The sequence below is a fragment of the Vigna unguiculata genome, chromosome 7, assembly GCF_037176805.1.
Source record: "Vigna unguiculata cultivar grain cowpea cultivar isolate G323 ecotype 2 chromosome 7, ASM3717680v1, whole genome shotgun sequence".
NCBI lineage: Eukaryota > Viridiplantae > Streptophyta > Magnoliopsida > Fabales > Fabaceae > Vigna > Vigna unguiculata.
Genome location: NC_140798.1, coordinates 45,281,888 through 45,298,494, shown reverse-complemented (window position 1 = coordinate 45,298,494; position 16,607 = coordinate 45,281,888). Strand labels below are relative to the sequence as shown.

The 16,607-nt window shown below is 31.1% G+C and overlaps 2 protein-coding genes across 10 annotated transcripts; both read right to left on the bottom strand.

Moving 5' to 3' along the window:
* Positions 1–181: 181 nt before the first annotated feature.
* LOC114190281 (UPF0481 protein At3g47200-like) lies at positions 182–2,479 on the bottom strand. 8 transcript variants are annotated; one of them, XM_028079101.2, is made up of 4 exons: positions 2,327–2,479; positions 2,183–2,224; positions 1,793–1,886; positions 182–1,719 (listed from the first exon to the last, which is right to left on the bottom strand). In XM_028079101.2, the coding sequence occupies exon 4, from the start codon at positions 1,697–1,699 to the stop codon at positions 260–262; it is 1,440 nt and encodes a 479-aa protein (XP_027934902.1). In that variant the 5' UTR covers positions 1,700–1,719; positions 1,793–1,886; positions 2,183–2,224; positions 2,327–2,479; the 3' UTR covers positions 182–259. The 8 variants fall into 8 exon arrangements, with proteins under 8 accessions (XP_027934902.1, XP_027934903.1, XP_027934904.1 ...); XM_028079102.2 differs by having other exon boundaries at positions 2,321–2,464; XM_028079103.2 differs by having other exon boundaries at positions 2,340–2,459.
* A 1,051-nt stretch (positions 2,480–3,530) lies between these two features.
* LOC114190063 (uncharacterized) lies at positions 3,531–12,479 on the bottom strand. 2 transcript variants are annotated; one of them, XM_028078828.2, is made up of 13 exons: positions 12,146–12,468; positions 9,979–10,088; positions 9,783–9,893; positions 8,201–8,258; positions 6,914–7,003; positions 6,150–6,244; positions 5,890–5,943; positions 5,507–5,644; positions 5,195–5,252; positions 4,944–5,058; positions 4,457–4,526; positions 4,049–4,120; positions 3,531–3,960 (listed from the first exon to the last, which is right to left on the bottom strand). In XM_028078828.2, exons 1-13 carry the CDS (start codon positions 12,309–12,311, stop codon positions 3,844–3,846), a joined length of 1,254 nt encoding a protein of 417 aa, XP_027934629.1. In that variant the 5' UTR covers positions 12,312–12,468; the 3' UTR covers positions 3,531–3,843. The 2 variants fall into 2 exon arrangements, with proteins under 2 accessions (XP_027934629.1, XP_085531528.1); XM_085675402.1 differs by lacking the exon at positions 3,531–3,960 and having other exon boundaries at positions 4,092–4,154; positions 12,146–12,479.
* Positions 12,480–16,607: the final 4,128 nt, after the last annotated feature.

The following is a 16,607-nucleotide window of genomic DNA, read 5'->3' as shown; positions in this document are numbered from 1 at the left end:
CTTGTATGTAAATTAATTAACTTATAAAATATATCTATATATCTATATTGATTATATATAATATTAAAATTGGTTTATTATATACTGTATTAGCAAAATTGAGTTGATTTAATGTTATTTATCTGTGCATAGAATGGTTAAAAAAGAAAGACTATTTTAAATTAAATATCAAATTTGCAAGTTAACACAAATACCTTAATGAAATAACAAACACCAACACATTCATAAAAGAATACTCCTTCTTTTGCATTGTCATCAATCATATAGGAATACTGAACCAGGTTTGGATGAAAGTGAGACTCAATGCTAGTAATGCAGCTAAAAAGGCAACCATAGTCCAAGGAGTATCAAAATGAGTATTGTAACCTTCAGCCAACCATGTCTTCCATTTATTTGCGCAGTGTTTTTCAATTTGCTGCTTAACGACTATATATTTCTTGCTGAAAGCCACAACATTAGTTGAGATGAAGACGTTCTCACAGAATACTTTAGTTGGTAAATCATAACCCAATTCATTGAAAAGATTGGCCAAGTCTTCGTCACTTCCAAGCAAATTTTGAAACACTCCACTTATTCTGAGCTCCTTCACATCTTCAGCAGTGTCAATAAGTGAATCCATAAAGGAAAAGAATGAGCAACATTCATATTTGTAACAAACATCAGGACACATCTCATATGCTACGAGGTTTCGAAACAGACATGGTGTGAAATTAGTGAACACAAACATTGGGAGTCTCAATTCCCCACTGAACCACTTAGAGGTGAAATGAATGTTATTCCATGCAAAAGGATTTTCACATGATAAATTTGGCAGCATTCGAATCCCTGCTATTTTTAGATCTCGTATGTTCTTACAAGTATGCCATCTAACCATATCAGCATCAATACTGTGTTCATCATCATAATCATCATAATCATCATCATCATCATTTTGTTGATTTGAGATTTCATTTATCTCTATTTGATTATTTTTGTCATGGTTGACAAACTTTTGGGGTGACAGAAAATATGAGCGACAAAAATCTAGTATATGAATTGGTTTAGGATTTTGAACTGAGAATCTTACAGAACCCTCCCTTTTGGATGTACACCAGCTAAGATGATTGTAATATAAATATTCCAAGTCTGTTCCTTCTGTTTTACTCAGCATCTCAAGCAATCTCCTTGGAAGTTGATTCTCCAACAAACATGAATCTCTCCACATATGTGTTAGTTGGTCAAGCTTAATGTTTAATGCTTCTGGATGATTTATGTCAACATATTCCATGAAATAGAGCAAAGAACATCCATCCACAAACAGCATCCAAGCAAGGTATTTGTCATCATACATTTCTCCCAATAATAAATCCTCAGAAAATTGGTTCTTCAGTTCTTCAATATTATCTTCTATCCGTTCTAGCAAAGCTTTAGCAATTGCTTGATCTGTAACCTGTTTTTCACTGTGTTCCGCAACAAATTTTGATGTCCATAGAAGCTTATAATCCTCTGCTTGCTTTAGATCTTCTTTGTTGTGATGGATGGGACCAAATGATATCATCTTTGGTGAACAGTACATAGCAAACCTTTCGTTTTGTCGCAACAAAACAGGTATCTTTTGGATCTTAGGAACTGAAACTTTATTCATTTTATCAAACTTTTGTTTTGCATTGTCCAGTTGAGCAAGCCTTTGATCCATAATATCATCTAATTTAATGGTCATTGTTGTGTAATAGTCCAGAACTACAGTACAAATAAATAAGTTATGAATTAAGCAGAATCAAATATAAAAGGTCAAATCAAAGAAAAATATTACCTTTTCTGTGCCCTGTATGTTGATCATGCTTATGTTAAATCCTTCCTACATGTTTTTCCTTTCTTTCATCCCAATTTGTCATGATAAACTTTAGCTGAAGAGTGTAATATCATTTTAAAAAGTTAGATTTCAATTTTTAAAATCAGTCGTACAGATTACAAAATGAAGTTTATATCTACTTATATACTAAAAAAATTTTCATTTTTAGTTTGTGAGAACTCTAACATTTTATGATAGATAAAGGGAGATACACATTTACACAAACTTATATATTCTATAAATTGGTTTTATTTTTATTCCATGTCTTAACTCTAACAATTTATGGATAGATAGAGCGAGGTACGCATGCCAGCTGGTAAATTAGCCTCAAACGTATGTATTGTAACCTACCTCAGATGGAATGGGATAACAATATTTGCGAGACTAAATCTTCTGCATAGCAATGAATATAATTCAGGCAAATAAATCCAGAACAATTTCACAAGAAAAGCTTCGCACAAAACCAATTCATTAATTGTAGAAACCAACCAGAACCTTGGTACGTAACTCAGAGAAAGCTTGGAGGGAGGAAGCAGCACCGGAGCTTCAAGAGGGTAAAGGGAAGAAACAAATTATAAAAAAAATTTCGATGCTGACAAAGAAAATGTCGAACTTCCATTTTCTAACACAGATCTGGCCACATAATATATTAAAAGAAATATTAAATTTAAGTATTTTGTGGAAGTTTTTATATATATATATATATATATATATATATATATATATATATATATGATTATGTAATAAGGATTATCCAGAAATTTATCCAAAGATTGGCCAAAAAAAAAAAAATCCTCTTTCACAGTTATTTATATATCTTACTTCTAAGAAATAATTATTCACATAAAATCAAAATTAATTTCTATTTCAAAACATAAAAAAAGAAAATTTAATGAAAACTTTTTCACTGAAAACAATTTTGTTTCAAATGATAAATAGAATAATCAGAAAAAGTCATCAAATTAAATAGCAATAATATTCAAGTTTAAATAGATAAATAGATATAGATAGATTTTCTTAACATCAATTTTAAGATAATCCTTTTTTTAGAATAAGATAATAATTAGTTATAACATGTAAAGTAATAGAAAACATACTAACTTATACTTTTGTTGTAACATTAGTGATTACGAGACTTTTTCAGCTGTAAGTATATGTTTATTCCACTCATTTTTGAATTTTGTTCACTTTGTAGCATGAAATGAAAATAGGTTGCAACTCGTAATTATAGCTTTGTTATGGTTCCTTCAGAGTGATTAAATTTTGTTGTTTTCCAATAACCTGATGAAGCTTAATAAATTCATTCAACTAATGCTGTAACATCTTAGTCAAATTGTTAATGAAAATGGTGGCAGAGGAGAATGTTTTAGAACTGCGAAATTGCCATTTCTAACATGAACATACTCAAACTCCTATATATATTCATTCAACTAATGTCTTTATTCTTTCATTTCACGTATTCTTCCTTAATGAAAGAGTACAAGAGTACCAAAAAAGAATGTTTTACACTTAAAATGTTTTTTCAGAAAAAAACAGTACAAATAAGTTATAAACTCTTGCTAAAGAATGTGAAACTATTACTCGTTCAGTATGCTAATTATCGCAAGCAAGATTGTTCTGATAAGAAGTTGTGAGTTTCTAAATCCCCTTCATTTTTCTTGCAAAGATAAAGAAATTAAAAAAAAAAAAAGATGAAGCATTTGCAAGATGGACTTTGATACAACAACAAACAAGATTTGTACATAAAGTTTCTGTTAAAAGCATCGAAAACAAACAGAAGAATCTTCAAGCTATCATATTCAGCAGATGTAAAAAGCTTGATGGACAAAATAGAAAGCCAAATATAACACTTTCCTCTCAAGTTTCTTCTTTTCCTATTATCAGATTGTGAGGCACCAGAATTCACATGTATAAATGTACCAACCAACCAATCTATTTACTCAATGAATATAGCATCCAACACCAACAACCAGAAGACAAGTAGAACTCAAATAATTTCTGTAGTGGCCTTTTCAGGGTTTATGTTGAGCATATATTGACGTACGAACAGCTTGTTGAGGAGTCAAAGCTTTTCCATTTACAAGTACTTGTTCGTAGAAATCCAGGCGTATAGACTTGAACTGGTAACGCTATTGTAAAATATACATAAAAACAAGGTAAATCCTTAATCAGAATGCATTGTTCTATATTACAAAGACATCTTTGAAGAAAACGTACCTTCTCATTCCACGACAAATCAACATCACGAAAATAAGGATCAAGCATTGTTAGTTGATCTCCTTCTTTAATCTGGATGATAAGGGATCAATTAACTCTAACATAACTAATCAATTGATGAAGCATGGCATTAGGAAAGAAAAAAAATCAACTAGACCAAACTATTATTCAGTAAATAAGCACTCACTTAAATAGAGAAGAGAGGAAGAATAAAACAATAATCAATAATTGGATGAAATCTATATCAGAACTAGTAAAGGTGCAGACTTCATTGCAAATGATCATGAGAAAGAAGGAAGCATGCAACTGGTTGCCACCCTTGAAATATATGGTAGAAAAATTAATTTCTACTTCATCAGAAAAAGAAAATAGGAGAAATCGAAATAAAAGTTCAGCAATAGTTCTTACCACATCAGTACGTACACCATAAATCGAGACAACAAAGCAGGAATGATTTGAATCACAAAGCAAATAGTATCTGTGCAATGACAAGAAGGAAAATTGTTAGCAGGAATGCGAATATGGGAATGTAACAGTCTTATGTTTGGTGCAAATTATAAGAAATTATTCTCCAGCTGACTCATTCCCAGGAATCTATATTACACATACTTTACTTTTTCGTAGTCCCATGTATAAATAAGGGTGGGAATCTTATATTTCCCTGTGAATGGAAGTTATCTTATAAAACAGAGTGACTCAAATAATCAACCCGTTTTCCAAGTAGGGTCTAGTGAAAGTTTCCCTCTTTGCCCCCATGGTATCATAAAATGATTTGTAAACCTTCATCTTATTTTACCTTTTCTAATATTTTTATTTGTAGCAAAATAAATTTTAAAACATTACAGTGAATGACAAATATTCACAGTTATATTAACCTCAGGAGTAGAAGACTTACAGGGGAGCAACACCTTCAGTCCTAATAAAGAAAAAAACTTTCCCCTCTACTGCAAGAGCTCTATTTGGACCCTCTGATAAAAGGTCAATGGTAACTCTTCGGTATGGCGATTTCACTTGCACCAAGAAGTAGGCATGAATCAAGTCAGTAGTTAGTATAGTGAAGAGAACTAAAGGTTTATTACAAGCACAGGCTCAGTAGAATCAAAGATGGACCACAAACTAAAGCCCAGATCACAGAAAAGTGCTTACAATCAACAGCAACCAATGAGGAAGCCAAAGATGTCATTCGCTTAGCTCTTACATGTCCCTGTGCATAATAAAACTATTTATAAACCAGAGCAGCTTCTAAGATGTTGACTACAACCCGTTAGAAAAATTGCTGGTATGTGGGGAGAGGAGTAGAATGGACTTTAATGTTTCTTGAAGTTACCAGCTTTTATCATGAAAAGAATCCTCCATGCATGAATATCAAGCCACAGAAAAAACCTATGAATAATGCTTCAACAAATTACTAGCTTAAATTACCACTACATAGCCAAAGGAAAATTTCCATTTCATTACCTTCAAAAGATTGTCCACCTTGTCAAGTAAACTGACTATCTTCTGAACCTCCTCTGCAGCATTCAGACCTGGATCCTTTAAAGCAGCAGCCTCAAATCCACTAAGGGCCCTCTGGTAGTTCTCAAGATATTTGTTAACCTGTAAGAAATTAAGACAAACAGGAAAAAGCACTACTCAATGCACTATTTATGCCCAGTAAATGTATCAGCCACTGTCGCTATTATATAACTGGGATCTAAATATTACTTTTTTGTATTAAGGTGGAACTGATAGACAGTAAAAATACAGGAGAAAAGTAAGCTGGCGTATTCAACGTCAAACTCCTCTTTAATGAGTACTTGAATACAATGAAACACAGAATAAGGATCAAAGATTCAACGTACTGTAGCACTATTAAAATATAAATCTGGATTGGACTTCATTCTTTCATCTTTCTCCTGGTACATATTAACCAAACATTAGGTCTTCGATTCCAACTTGTAAATGATAATACTACTCACCAATAAATATTAAATACAATAATGATCTCCAAGTAGAAATGAGTATAGCAAAAGTGACCAAAAAAGTAAGATATATTTCTACCGTATGCACATTATAAATTTCTATCATATGCACATTATAAATCTTCCCTCTTCATACTCACAGCATTTTGATATGCTTTTAAAGAATGTAAAAGTTTGGTATGATCCCAAGCTCCGGTGACAAAAAAACTTGTAAGGCAAGCATTTCCAAGATTATCTGCCAAGCAGAATAGATGATATTAAAAGATCAGAGATTGCATCTTAAGTCAGAACAAACAAGATTTGGACCAAAAAAAGAGAGATAGTGAAAATTTAAAGTTGCTCGATTTCCCACATGTATTCTATTAAGTTATAAACACTTCTTAACGACACCACTGATAGTATCTTAGGAACCCAAAGCCTAAACACTTAATAATATCTACATTTAAAAAAAAATATAGCTCACCAGATTAGGCGGGGTGGGTTAAGCCACCTAGCCTATTGGATCCAACCCTTTTTGCAATCTATAATAAATACAAATTGTATTTTTAAAATCTGCCATATAATAGAATCTGAGCATATCTCAACTCTAATATTCAATTTCAATTATCTCTTTTCATTTAAAGAAACAGTGTTAGAGAGAAACCGTGGGTATCTAATTTGCACACTGCTCCACTGTTTACAGTGTAGTTTATTTTCATCAATTAAAAATGAAGGGTTTACTCCGTAAATAACTTACAGCCTAATCACTAGCAACTTTACAGCAATCACCAATTCATCATAACTAGAGCTGACTGTATGTTTACAGATAAATCTACTGAGGAGTAGACCAAATAGTTTTCAGTAATCAGAGTTTTTTTTTTTTTTTTTTAAATAAGTCATGGTAATAGCTTATTTGAAAGCTTACACCAAGAGTTCCCATCCTTGACATCTAAAGTGATTGCTTCCTTGGCATGTTGAATGCTTTCCTCAACCAATTCTGCTTGATTCTCCACACCTGAGTTCATAGAAAGCACAATAATAAATCTCAGTGTTAGACAGTTTTCTATTAATAAATCTAGAACCATACTACAGAAACTAGTCATTCGTAGTTGGAAAGGCCGAAGCCATATAAGGCAAACAATATAATCATATGTTCCAATGTGGGACACAAGTCCTATAAATCTTGCAATGATTCTAAACATCCACCACATTTTGTAGCCTCAGGACCAATGCAGGCTGTTTGTGCACTAGCCCTGGACCCCAGCAAACATTGCAATGTGTTAGTGTCACCTCCCACGTTGCTCATTTGCAGCTGAGAGGCAAGGTGGAGTTTAAGTTTCGACACCAGTTTATCAGAAGCATTGGACAATCACACAATAAACGCCAACTGTAGTAGCTGCAGAATCCAAAGCCCCATAAACCACACGAAATAATCTCATACTTCAAATTCAAGAGATCGATTGGATCCCAACATTTACCATTCTTGTTTTTATCCACAAAAATACAGGAAGGCCCCTATGATATTCATTGACAAGAAATAAAAGAAATGAAAAGGTTAAACACATGACTATATAACTATTATACATAGCTCCTTTACAAATTACAATCCCCTTTCTCTCTGCACATTCCCCTATTTCCTTCATTCGTACCTGCCGCACTTTTCCTCTACCATTGCATTGTCATCCCCAAATTTTCATGTATATGTATCCAAGCATGTATACCAAACTTTTAGAGCTTCATAATACACAATAGGTTTGTTTCTGACTATTGTTTTTTGTTGAAATACGCAACATAGAACAACTCCAATGAAGTTGCTTATGTTCTTAAATTCAAGCAACTTGGGAATACCATTGGGGCAAATGAATTCTTACAGAAGTTGCTTATAAACAAAACTTATAGCTACTGTTTCTTAACCATAAAAAAAATTCCCAAGTTAAAATGGGGGTTCTTCTGCAAGTAGATTAAATAAAATGACAACCACTACAAATAAGTAGAGAAGTCAATGTTCTACCACTGGTGTAAATTTAGCGAGCATTCTTAAATCCCAGGTGGGGATAAGGTACTGACTAAAAGAGTTAAAAGTCCAAATTGAGCTCTTTCATTTTATATACACAAGTGCGAAAAATCAAGTTACAATGACTAAACAAATTAGGAGTTTGTAAAAAGGAAAAATGATCTTCAAAAAGAATAGAAATGTAAACGGATCCCTTACCTTGAGACATTTTTCTTTTAAGCATCGATAGTTGACAAAGAATATTTTTGTTAGGACCCTGCAGAGACAACAGATACCAATTGTCATTCATGATGTCTCTAGATGGAATCTGAACTACAGCAAATTAAAAATGAGAATTGGGCAAAAACGGTTATGGCCTATTGGCCTCCAGTAAATTTCCCTTATTTGTATTAAAAAATAATAGTCTTTCCCGATAAGCACATCAACTACAGATGCATATCTAATACCAGGAAAACAAGAACCAAACTATCACGTTAAGAAATTACCATAATTTCAAAGAGATGCATTGCTTTAACTCTTAAGGAACAGGCTAGCCACAGTGCAAGTGTGAAATGATTTTAAAGCATTTAAAAAAAGGGGCACAGAAAACAATTCAGCATGTTGCTAAACCATTATCCAAGTCATTCTAACAAAAAAAGTATTCATAGTTTAGTGTCACTGAAGCTCCAGTTATATCGAAAATTTAAAATCGGGTAACATGGTTAAAAACTTACAAATTGATATAGGTTCACTTAATTGAAACCCTCTTTGAAACATGTGCGTTCCATTCCTTAATTTATTAACAGGCATTAGTAAAATGTCCTAGTAATACATGGATGAACTTACGTTGGAAATTGACACACTCTATGTTAAGAATACTACACAGCCTCAAAGTATATTGAATTGGATTTACAGGAAAAAGAAAAATCTTCCATCATGTTTTTTAATTCACTCAAGTTTCAAACTTTGAACTTCTTCATTAGTACACGATCCAAATTTTTCATCAGTAACACTGTTAGCACTTTATTCTTCAGTTTTTCTATATAATTCTGAACATGTACTTTAATATTTCTGTTTAAAATATATTTATAAATTGTATACAATTGCTACCTGGGCAAATGAATACATGCTTGCTATCCCCACAAAAATTTACAGGATATATTGTTCATTAAATGAAATAAGCAGACTATAATTTGCACACTGGAATAGAGTGGAGATAAAATATATTCCTTGAAATAGATCAATATTCAGATTCAAGAATATTTCTTTTGCCACGTATTTGGAAATGGAAAATGCCTCACTATTTAGTTCCAACATTTCATAAAGGAGAAGGGAATATTGACTTTCATTATTTTCATTTCTTATAAGAAAAAAATTATTTCAAATTAGCGGAAAGAATACATAGGAGGAATAGGTAATATATAACATCCTCGGGAACAAGGAGACAAAGACAAAAAAACAGAGGAAATACACAAAAGCTTGTTAGTAAAACAATGCTATCTGCAATGCCAGTCAGAAAGACAACTTAAAGGAGAAGCCACAAAACAATCCTACGTACAACAAATTTAAATGGCAAAGTTTTAATTTTGAAAATCCAACCAAGCTAAGTTCGTATAAGAATTCCTTTCTTTTATAAACATAACGATTTGAAGGAAACTTATTCAATAATAATGAACAAGTTCCAAACCCGTGACTTATTATTAGGGTGTATGCAATGTCTAGCTCTGCAACTAATTGTAAATATTATAAAAAGGCTACAGTAGTACCAATCGTGGAAGTCAACAAAATATACTCTTGATACCTTGACTAATGCAAGACTGAGGCAGTTCTTTGCAGCAGTTAAATCTCCTTTTTTCCAAATGCAATTTCCTAAACATAGCCAAGCATCTGCAAGAGATGGATTTAACTTGACCTGGCCCATGTAAAAGTAGATTACAATCATTTAAACATCAACAAAAGACACTAAATCAAAGAAGATAAAATTCAATCTTGCTTACAGCTTTTGATAGATGATCCTCAGCTTCTTTCCTGTAGTCAGGAAATACATCCAACATCTTCCCCCTAAGATATTCAAATGTTGCACGTTGTGTAGGTGATTTTCTTTGTTCTGGGACATGCAACAAATTTTATTAACAAACTTTATCAGAAATAAGCAGAAGCATTGTTCTAAAGCAAAAAAGTGGAAGATGTCATCCTATCTTCTAAGTGAGTGAGTCTGGGCAGAAAGAAAAATGAAAAATAATATGAAAAATATTCAATATGAACACTCTAACAGTTTCTCTGCAAGCATATTTTTTCATATACTATAGAGCATCACAGCATTACCAACATTTAAGGAGAAATATGCGAGGAACAAAAAAGACCTACAAATGTTTTTTATTTATTTGGAGAAAAATGCGTAGAGAGATTCTATGGACAATATAACAAAAGAAAGGCATCAAGTCAAGATTGCTCAATTTAAGCCACTCAAAGCTATGTGAAGTTTCAACTAGTTGAAAAAGGTGAACATACAGAAGAGTTTCCTATAACCATAGTGTGCACCAACAACCTACTGAGTCCTTATCCTTTCATCTTTGCTTGGGGCGTGCTCACGGTACATATTCAAGAGTTAGTGACACGGTGCATGCTTTTGAAGTCTACCATGATAAAACTCAGTGGGAGAGTTGGGACAAGAAATAAATGGAAAGTTAGAGATATGCAAATTGGAGACAGGCTTGGCTGGAAACAAATGGATTTTCCAAAGTACAAGTATGACAAAGTGTAAGGAATTTATCAAGGGATACAACACAGTAACTCTAGTAATTGCTGAAAACATAGAGTACCACAAGTAGCATGGTTTAAGTACCTTCAGCCCATCCTACAAAATCAGACGGACAGAGAGTGACCTCTACCATGAGATCCAAGCAGGGTGGATGAAATGGAGGACTGTTTCATGGGTGATATGTGGTAAAAAGTAGCACTCTAAGCTTAAAGGAAAAAATTACCGCATAGAAGACCTGTAATGCTACATGGGATAGAATGTTGGGCTTTAAAGAGCCAACAAGAAAGTAAGATTACATTGCAAAAATAAGAATGTCACAATGGATACGTGGATAAACAAAAATAAGATAGCATTAGGAAATGGTGGGTAGCCCCTATTGCAAAAAAATTGGCATAGTGATATACCTTAGATGGTTTGGGCATGTGAGGAGAAGACCCACAAAAGAACCACTATGGAGGACTAACTAAATAGAAGATAATTCAATAGCCAAAGGAAGACAGAGACCAAAGAAAACTATAGTTCAAAATTTTTAAGAGGGATTCAGTGGTAAATAATTTTTATATACTCAACAATAAAAGACAGAAATTTATGGCATCATATGATCCTCCTAGCAAACCAACTTAAAGGGAAATGACTTAAATTGTTGTTATAAAGCATCAGACTACAGATATTTAGAAACACCTCCTGCCAGTAGAGGCTGATCAGTCTCAACTAGTTGAATATATGTTAGACACTGGGGCTTTCTTCACCTAAGACTATGTCATCCCCATGATGGTATCCTTTCTTTCGGTAGTGATAGCCTTTCATATAGAAGATCACTAAGGCTAATGGCATTACCATACCTTATAAAAATGAAAAACAATAAACAACACTAAATTATAATACAAGTCCTTTACATTAAAAAATAAAAGAAAAATGTTCTTGATTCCCAACCTCCGTTTAATATTACCCTTCTATTACAAGGTACCAGAAGTTTGTACACAAACTTATTTTCGAAAAATGTTTGGTTTAACACAACGTACAGGTAATTTGTGCATCTGATGACCCATAGAAAAAAAAAAAAAGTGTTAAACAATTGTCTACTAAGTAGACTTTGTCTACTTAATGCTTCTATTCACCATGTCTACCTAAAAGACTGGTTGCAATCATCCCCAAACGGGGAGAGAGGGAAGACTAATTTCATTTCACATATTATTAGCAAAGCAAAATAGAAGTCATGAAAAACCAGAATTTCAAATCTTCAACCAGAACCCCAGAAAAGAAAAAACAAAGCTCCCGCGTTATAACGGTTGAGCATGAAGTATAAACCAAACGGGTTGTTGAAGGAGCATGGGAGAAGAATACCCTTTGTTGAAAAGCGGTAAAAGAGAGCGTTTTTATGTGGGAATTTGAAAGAAACTGACCTGGGGGAATGGAATCGAGGAGATTAAGAGCGAGATCGGATTCGTGTTGCAACTTTGAGATTCTGTCATCGGGGTTGGGTGGAAAATAAGTGTCTCGAAGATGGTAAAGATCTTCTGCTGCTCTTGCAGCTCTAGAAAATGATTCTTCTTCCTTGGGATTGCTCATATTCACACACTCGTTCACTAACTCACTCGCTGTGGAAGAATAAGAAGAAGAAAGAAGAAGGTGACAAAGATGTCTGCAATTGCAAAATGCACCTCTGACTACTATTTTATTATTTATTACCTTTCATATCCCAAAAACTAACACAACAAATTCTGTTATCTTATCAAAATCGAACCAAAAATGTAATTTGCCAAAACCAAATATATCACTCATTTCCCCCTTTCCCTGCCCTAATGCCATTTTCCTATTTAATCATTTGAGTGACCGTTACATTTTGATTCTAACTAAATCCAGCGCACATGGCCAATTGTTTTAAATAGAACAGTGTGAATGAATTTTTGTAAAACGATTTCGACTGCTATGTTAAGTTTTATTAAAAAAATTATAAAACGTTAGTTTATTTAATAAAAAATTATTTAGTATTAGATTTATTTAAAATAGGATTAAATATGTTTTTAAACTTCGAACTTTAATTCAAAATTGAAATTCATTTTTGTATGAAATTTTGATACATTTTGATTTTTGAACTTTAAAAATAAATGAATATAATCATTTGAATCCAATTATGTTAATTTTGTTTTGTACGTAACGAACATTTCTCATGATAGTATTGAATTTTTTACTTGACACATTCATGATTCTGCTGAGAAATATGTTTGACATCTAAAAAAAATTAACCCAAATTAACGTAATTAAGTTTAAAAGAATATATTTATTTATTTTTAAAATTTAAAAATTAAAATATATTGAAATTTCAAACAATGAATTTTAATTTTAAATCAAATTCAGAGACTAAAAACATATTTAATCCCTTTTCTTTAAATATAAAGACATAAGTATTTTCATAATTTTTATCTTTTAGAACATTTTTTTTATAATATGTGTTTTAGTGTTGATTTGAAATATTATCTTGTTTGAGAATAAATAACATTAAAAAGGATGGTAGGATAATAAACGGAACCAGGCATTTCACTTCGTCTTAATTTAACACGTTAAGTTAGTATTTTTGATTTATCACTCTGTTTTAATTTAACACGTTAAGTACTAACACTTATCGTATTAAATTATATGTATTGCAATATATAGATGAGATCTCTTCAATTTTAAAAGAAAAAAACGTCTTTTTTTCATTTTTTGTTTTACAATAAAGGAGTAACCATTTATATAATTTCATCAAATAAAATTCGTTAAACAAATCGTTAAATTTAAAGATGATATCCTATTTTAAATTGTCAAGTTAAATTGTATTCGTTTAGATAGATGTTAGTATTTGTTAATGAAATAGTTGAATTCATAATGTTTCATCTCATTTTTTTCAAACTCATCAAATCAACTTTATATTTTTTTTAATTTCTATTTTATCGGCCAAATTCGCATTTTCACAATCAATGTGCTACACCATATTGTAAGTCTTATATTATGTTTGAATGCCGCAATTTAATAATGTAATTCATTTATTTAATAATGTAGTTCATTCATTTGAAAGATTTGTAATTCTTTGAACTAAAATGACTTGGATAACGAAATTAAAATTGTGAAATTTAAAAAATGTATTTTAAATAACTAAAATAGTAAAATTTGAAATTTATTTATAAAGAAAGGGAAATGAAATTTTATTCATTTTCACTCAATTATCAAGCTAAGTCAGTTTAGGTCGAAGTCGAGTTGAGTTTCGTCGAGACTAAAGTCGAGTCCGCTAAGACTGAAGTCGAGCCGAGTCGATCCAGAGCGAATATCAAATAGAGTTGACCAAATCCAAAGATCCAGCCAAGTTGGTCTGGGCCAAAGGTCGAGCCGAGTCAGTCTAGACCAAATATCAAGTCGAGTTGACCCGGACCGAAAGTCATGTTGAGTCAACCCAGGCCAAAAGTCGAATCGACTCATGCCAAAGGTTGGGCCTAATTGGTCCAGATTAAATTTACGTGAGTTGACCCGAACCGAAGGTCGAGACGAGTCATATCAAATAAAAGGTCGAGCAAACTCAATTCAAATTCAAGAATAGAATTGAGTTTGCCTTAAAATAGATATTAAATTGCTTTATCCAAAAAAAAAATTAAAATTTAAGATATTTAAGTTATTCTATCCAAACAAACTATTCCATAAATAAAGAAAATTTAATTATAAATAATTCAAATATAGTTTATTTATTATTTTTTTGAATTTTTAAAATTTCTCGTCTAAACACATGATTAAGTTTTCTCCCTTTTTTGAACGAAATTTAGTTTGCCCAACGAATTACACTGATCTGAAGACTTATTTTGCTTAGTAATTTGGTAGGTGGATTAAGATTTACTCAACGATTTTGTGGTTCAAGTGGCTGGGAGTTAACGATGGCAAACATGATTTATCTTTATTGTTGGCTTTAGCAAATATGTTTGGTGAGTGATTGTTCAGTGTGGGACTTATCAAAGTGAGACAAATACAGCTGACACACACTGGAACCACAAACCTTATCTTCCATTTACACCATGCACCTCAAAACTCTTGTTTCCATCTTTTCAAAAATTAAATAACCAGGAACACAGAAGTGTATAAAAGCACTCATTTATGCAGAAAAAGAAAAAAAAAACAGTGGATAAAAGCATCATGGAAACAATACAGATCATGGATTCTCTTTGATTATGACTATGCAAGTTACTATGACAGGACAACACAAACTATGGTAACCATGTGACAACACTAACCAACTTACTCATGCATCTTATTCTTTCTTTTCTATACATCATTAAATCAAAGATTTGTAAACCAAACCGAGTAAAAAAATAAAACTCACACTCATTATTTATAAATTTTATTTTATAAATTGATTTTGTGAGATTAAATTAAATTTAAATTTCATTAATATGTATATTTGAAGGCTGTATTTTTTATTTTTTATTTTTTTACACTTTAAGGCATTTTTATTCTGCATTCATTTATGGACCAATCTAGTGTAATTTGTAATAGGTTACGGTCACTACCTCTGAACCATACATAACGATAGTCCCATATTAAAAGTATGTAGCTAGTAGGTTATTTAAGTTAATTTTAACTTTATCAAACTACTCACCATTTAATTTTTTTCTTTTATTTATTTTATATTTTATTTTCCTCTAATTCTCGCATCAAAACTAAAAGTTTGTATGGATCACTTTTAAGGGTCATTTATTTATTTGTATAGAAAATTTAAAAGGGGTTATGATAAGATATATTATTTGAATATATAGTTTTAAAATACATTAAAATATAAAAATTTCATGAGAGTAACCTAATTATTTAAAACTATAGAATTTTAAATTTTAAATAAAAAGAAATTTAAAATTTTCCAGTTCCCCTTTTAAATCTAATTTTTCTTCAATTGAACCTGAACATGATTAGGGATGATATTGAAAATTTTACTTTGATTTGGACGTGGCTCAATTGTCATTGCTAACACAAGGTGGTTGTTAAAATGAACAATTTCAAGTTAAAGTTGGATTTTGTTATTCTTTTTATCATCATCATTGAGGTCATATTCGTATTGATTCATGTTAATGTTTTTATTAGATAGTGATAGTAAGTCTTTCCATAAGTCAAATAGTATCGTGTTGTTTTTAAGAGTCAGAATAAAAAATAATTAATTTCTTTTTTTATGTAAAATGCTTTTAAGTACAAAGATGCAAATGCAATTATTTTTAATTAAGATAATTTTTTCAAGTAAGTCATAGAAATGAAATATCAAAAAAATTAGTTCGTAAGATAGACTCTATCCTAACTTTGATATCATATTAAAAGTGAACATATCACTTATATATTATATATTATAAAATTATCTTATCTTTATTTTAAATCTTTATTTTGAATCGACGTGAAACTTTAAATATTTATTAACATTAATAAAGATTTTATTAATTAACATTAATAAGATTATTTTTTTATTAATGTCATTTAGAATCTTTTATCCGTACAAACGAGTGTTTTCTTTTCAAAATATAACTCAAGATTTTTACTTCAAAATTATTTTTTTATTGACAACATTATTGTTTTATTGTTAACACAAAACCGTTTCTCAATATAAAAGTTTTATTTATTAATGTTGGTAAAGTTATTCTTAGATGGATGAGAATTAAACTTCTTTATATTAAAGATTATAATAATTATTTTTTATTGATGTTTAGAGATATCTCTTGTCTTTTCAGTGGTATTTTTGTATATAGTAATAATTAAAGTTGAAATTAAAAAGATTGTTAAATCTAACCAGAATATTTAAAAAATAAATAGTTTAAAATATAAAATTAAGTTTAATATACATAATTTTTATGAAAATTAGAAAATTTC

Bases quoted from the DNA above. Each gene is read 5' to 3' on its own strand.
- LOC114190281 (XM_028079101.2), bottom strand. From the start codon at position 1,699: ATGACCATTAAATTAGATGATATTATGGATCAAAGGCTTGCTCAACTG.
- LOC114190063 (XM_028078828.2), bottom strand. From the start codon at position 12,311: ATGAGCAATCCCAAGGAAGAAGAATCATTTTCTAGAGCTGCAAGAGCA. The intron at 5,645-5,889 runs GTACGTTGAATC...AATTTCTTACAG, and splicing joins TATATTTTAATAGTGCTACA to GTTAACAAATATCTTGAGAA. The intron at 4,527-4,943 runs GTAAGTCTTCTA...GTCATTGCACAG, and splicing joins ACTGAAGGTGTTGCTCCCCT to ATACTATTTGCTTTGTGATT.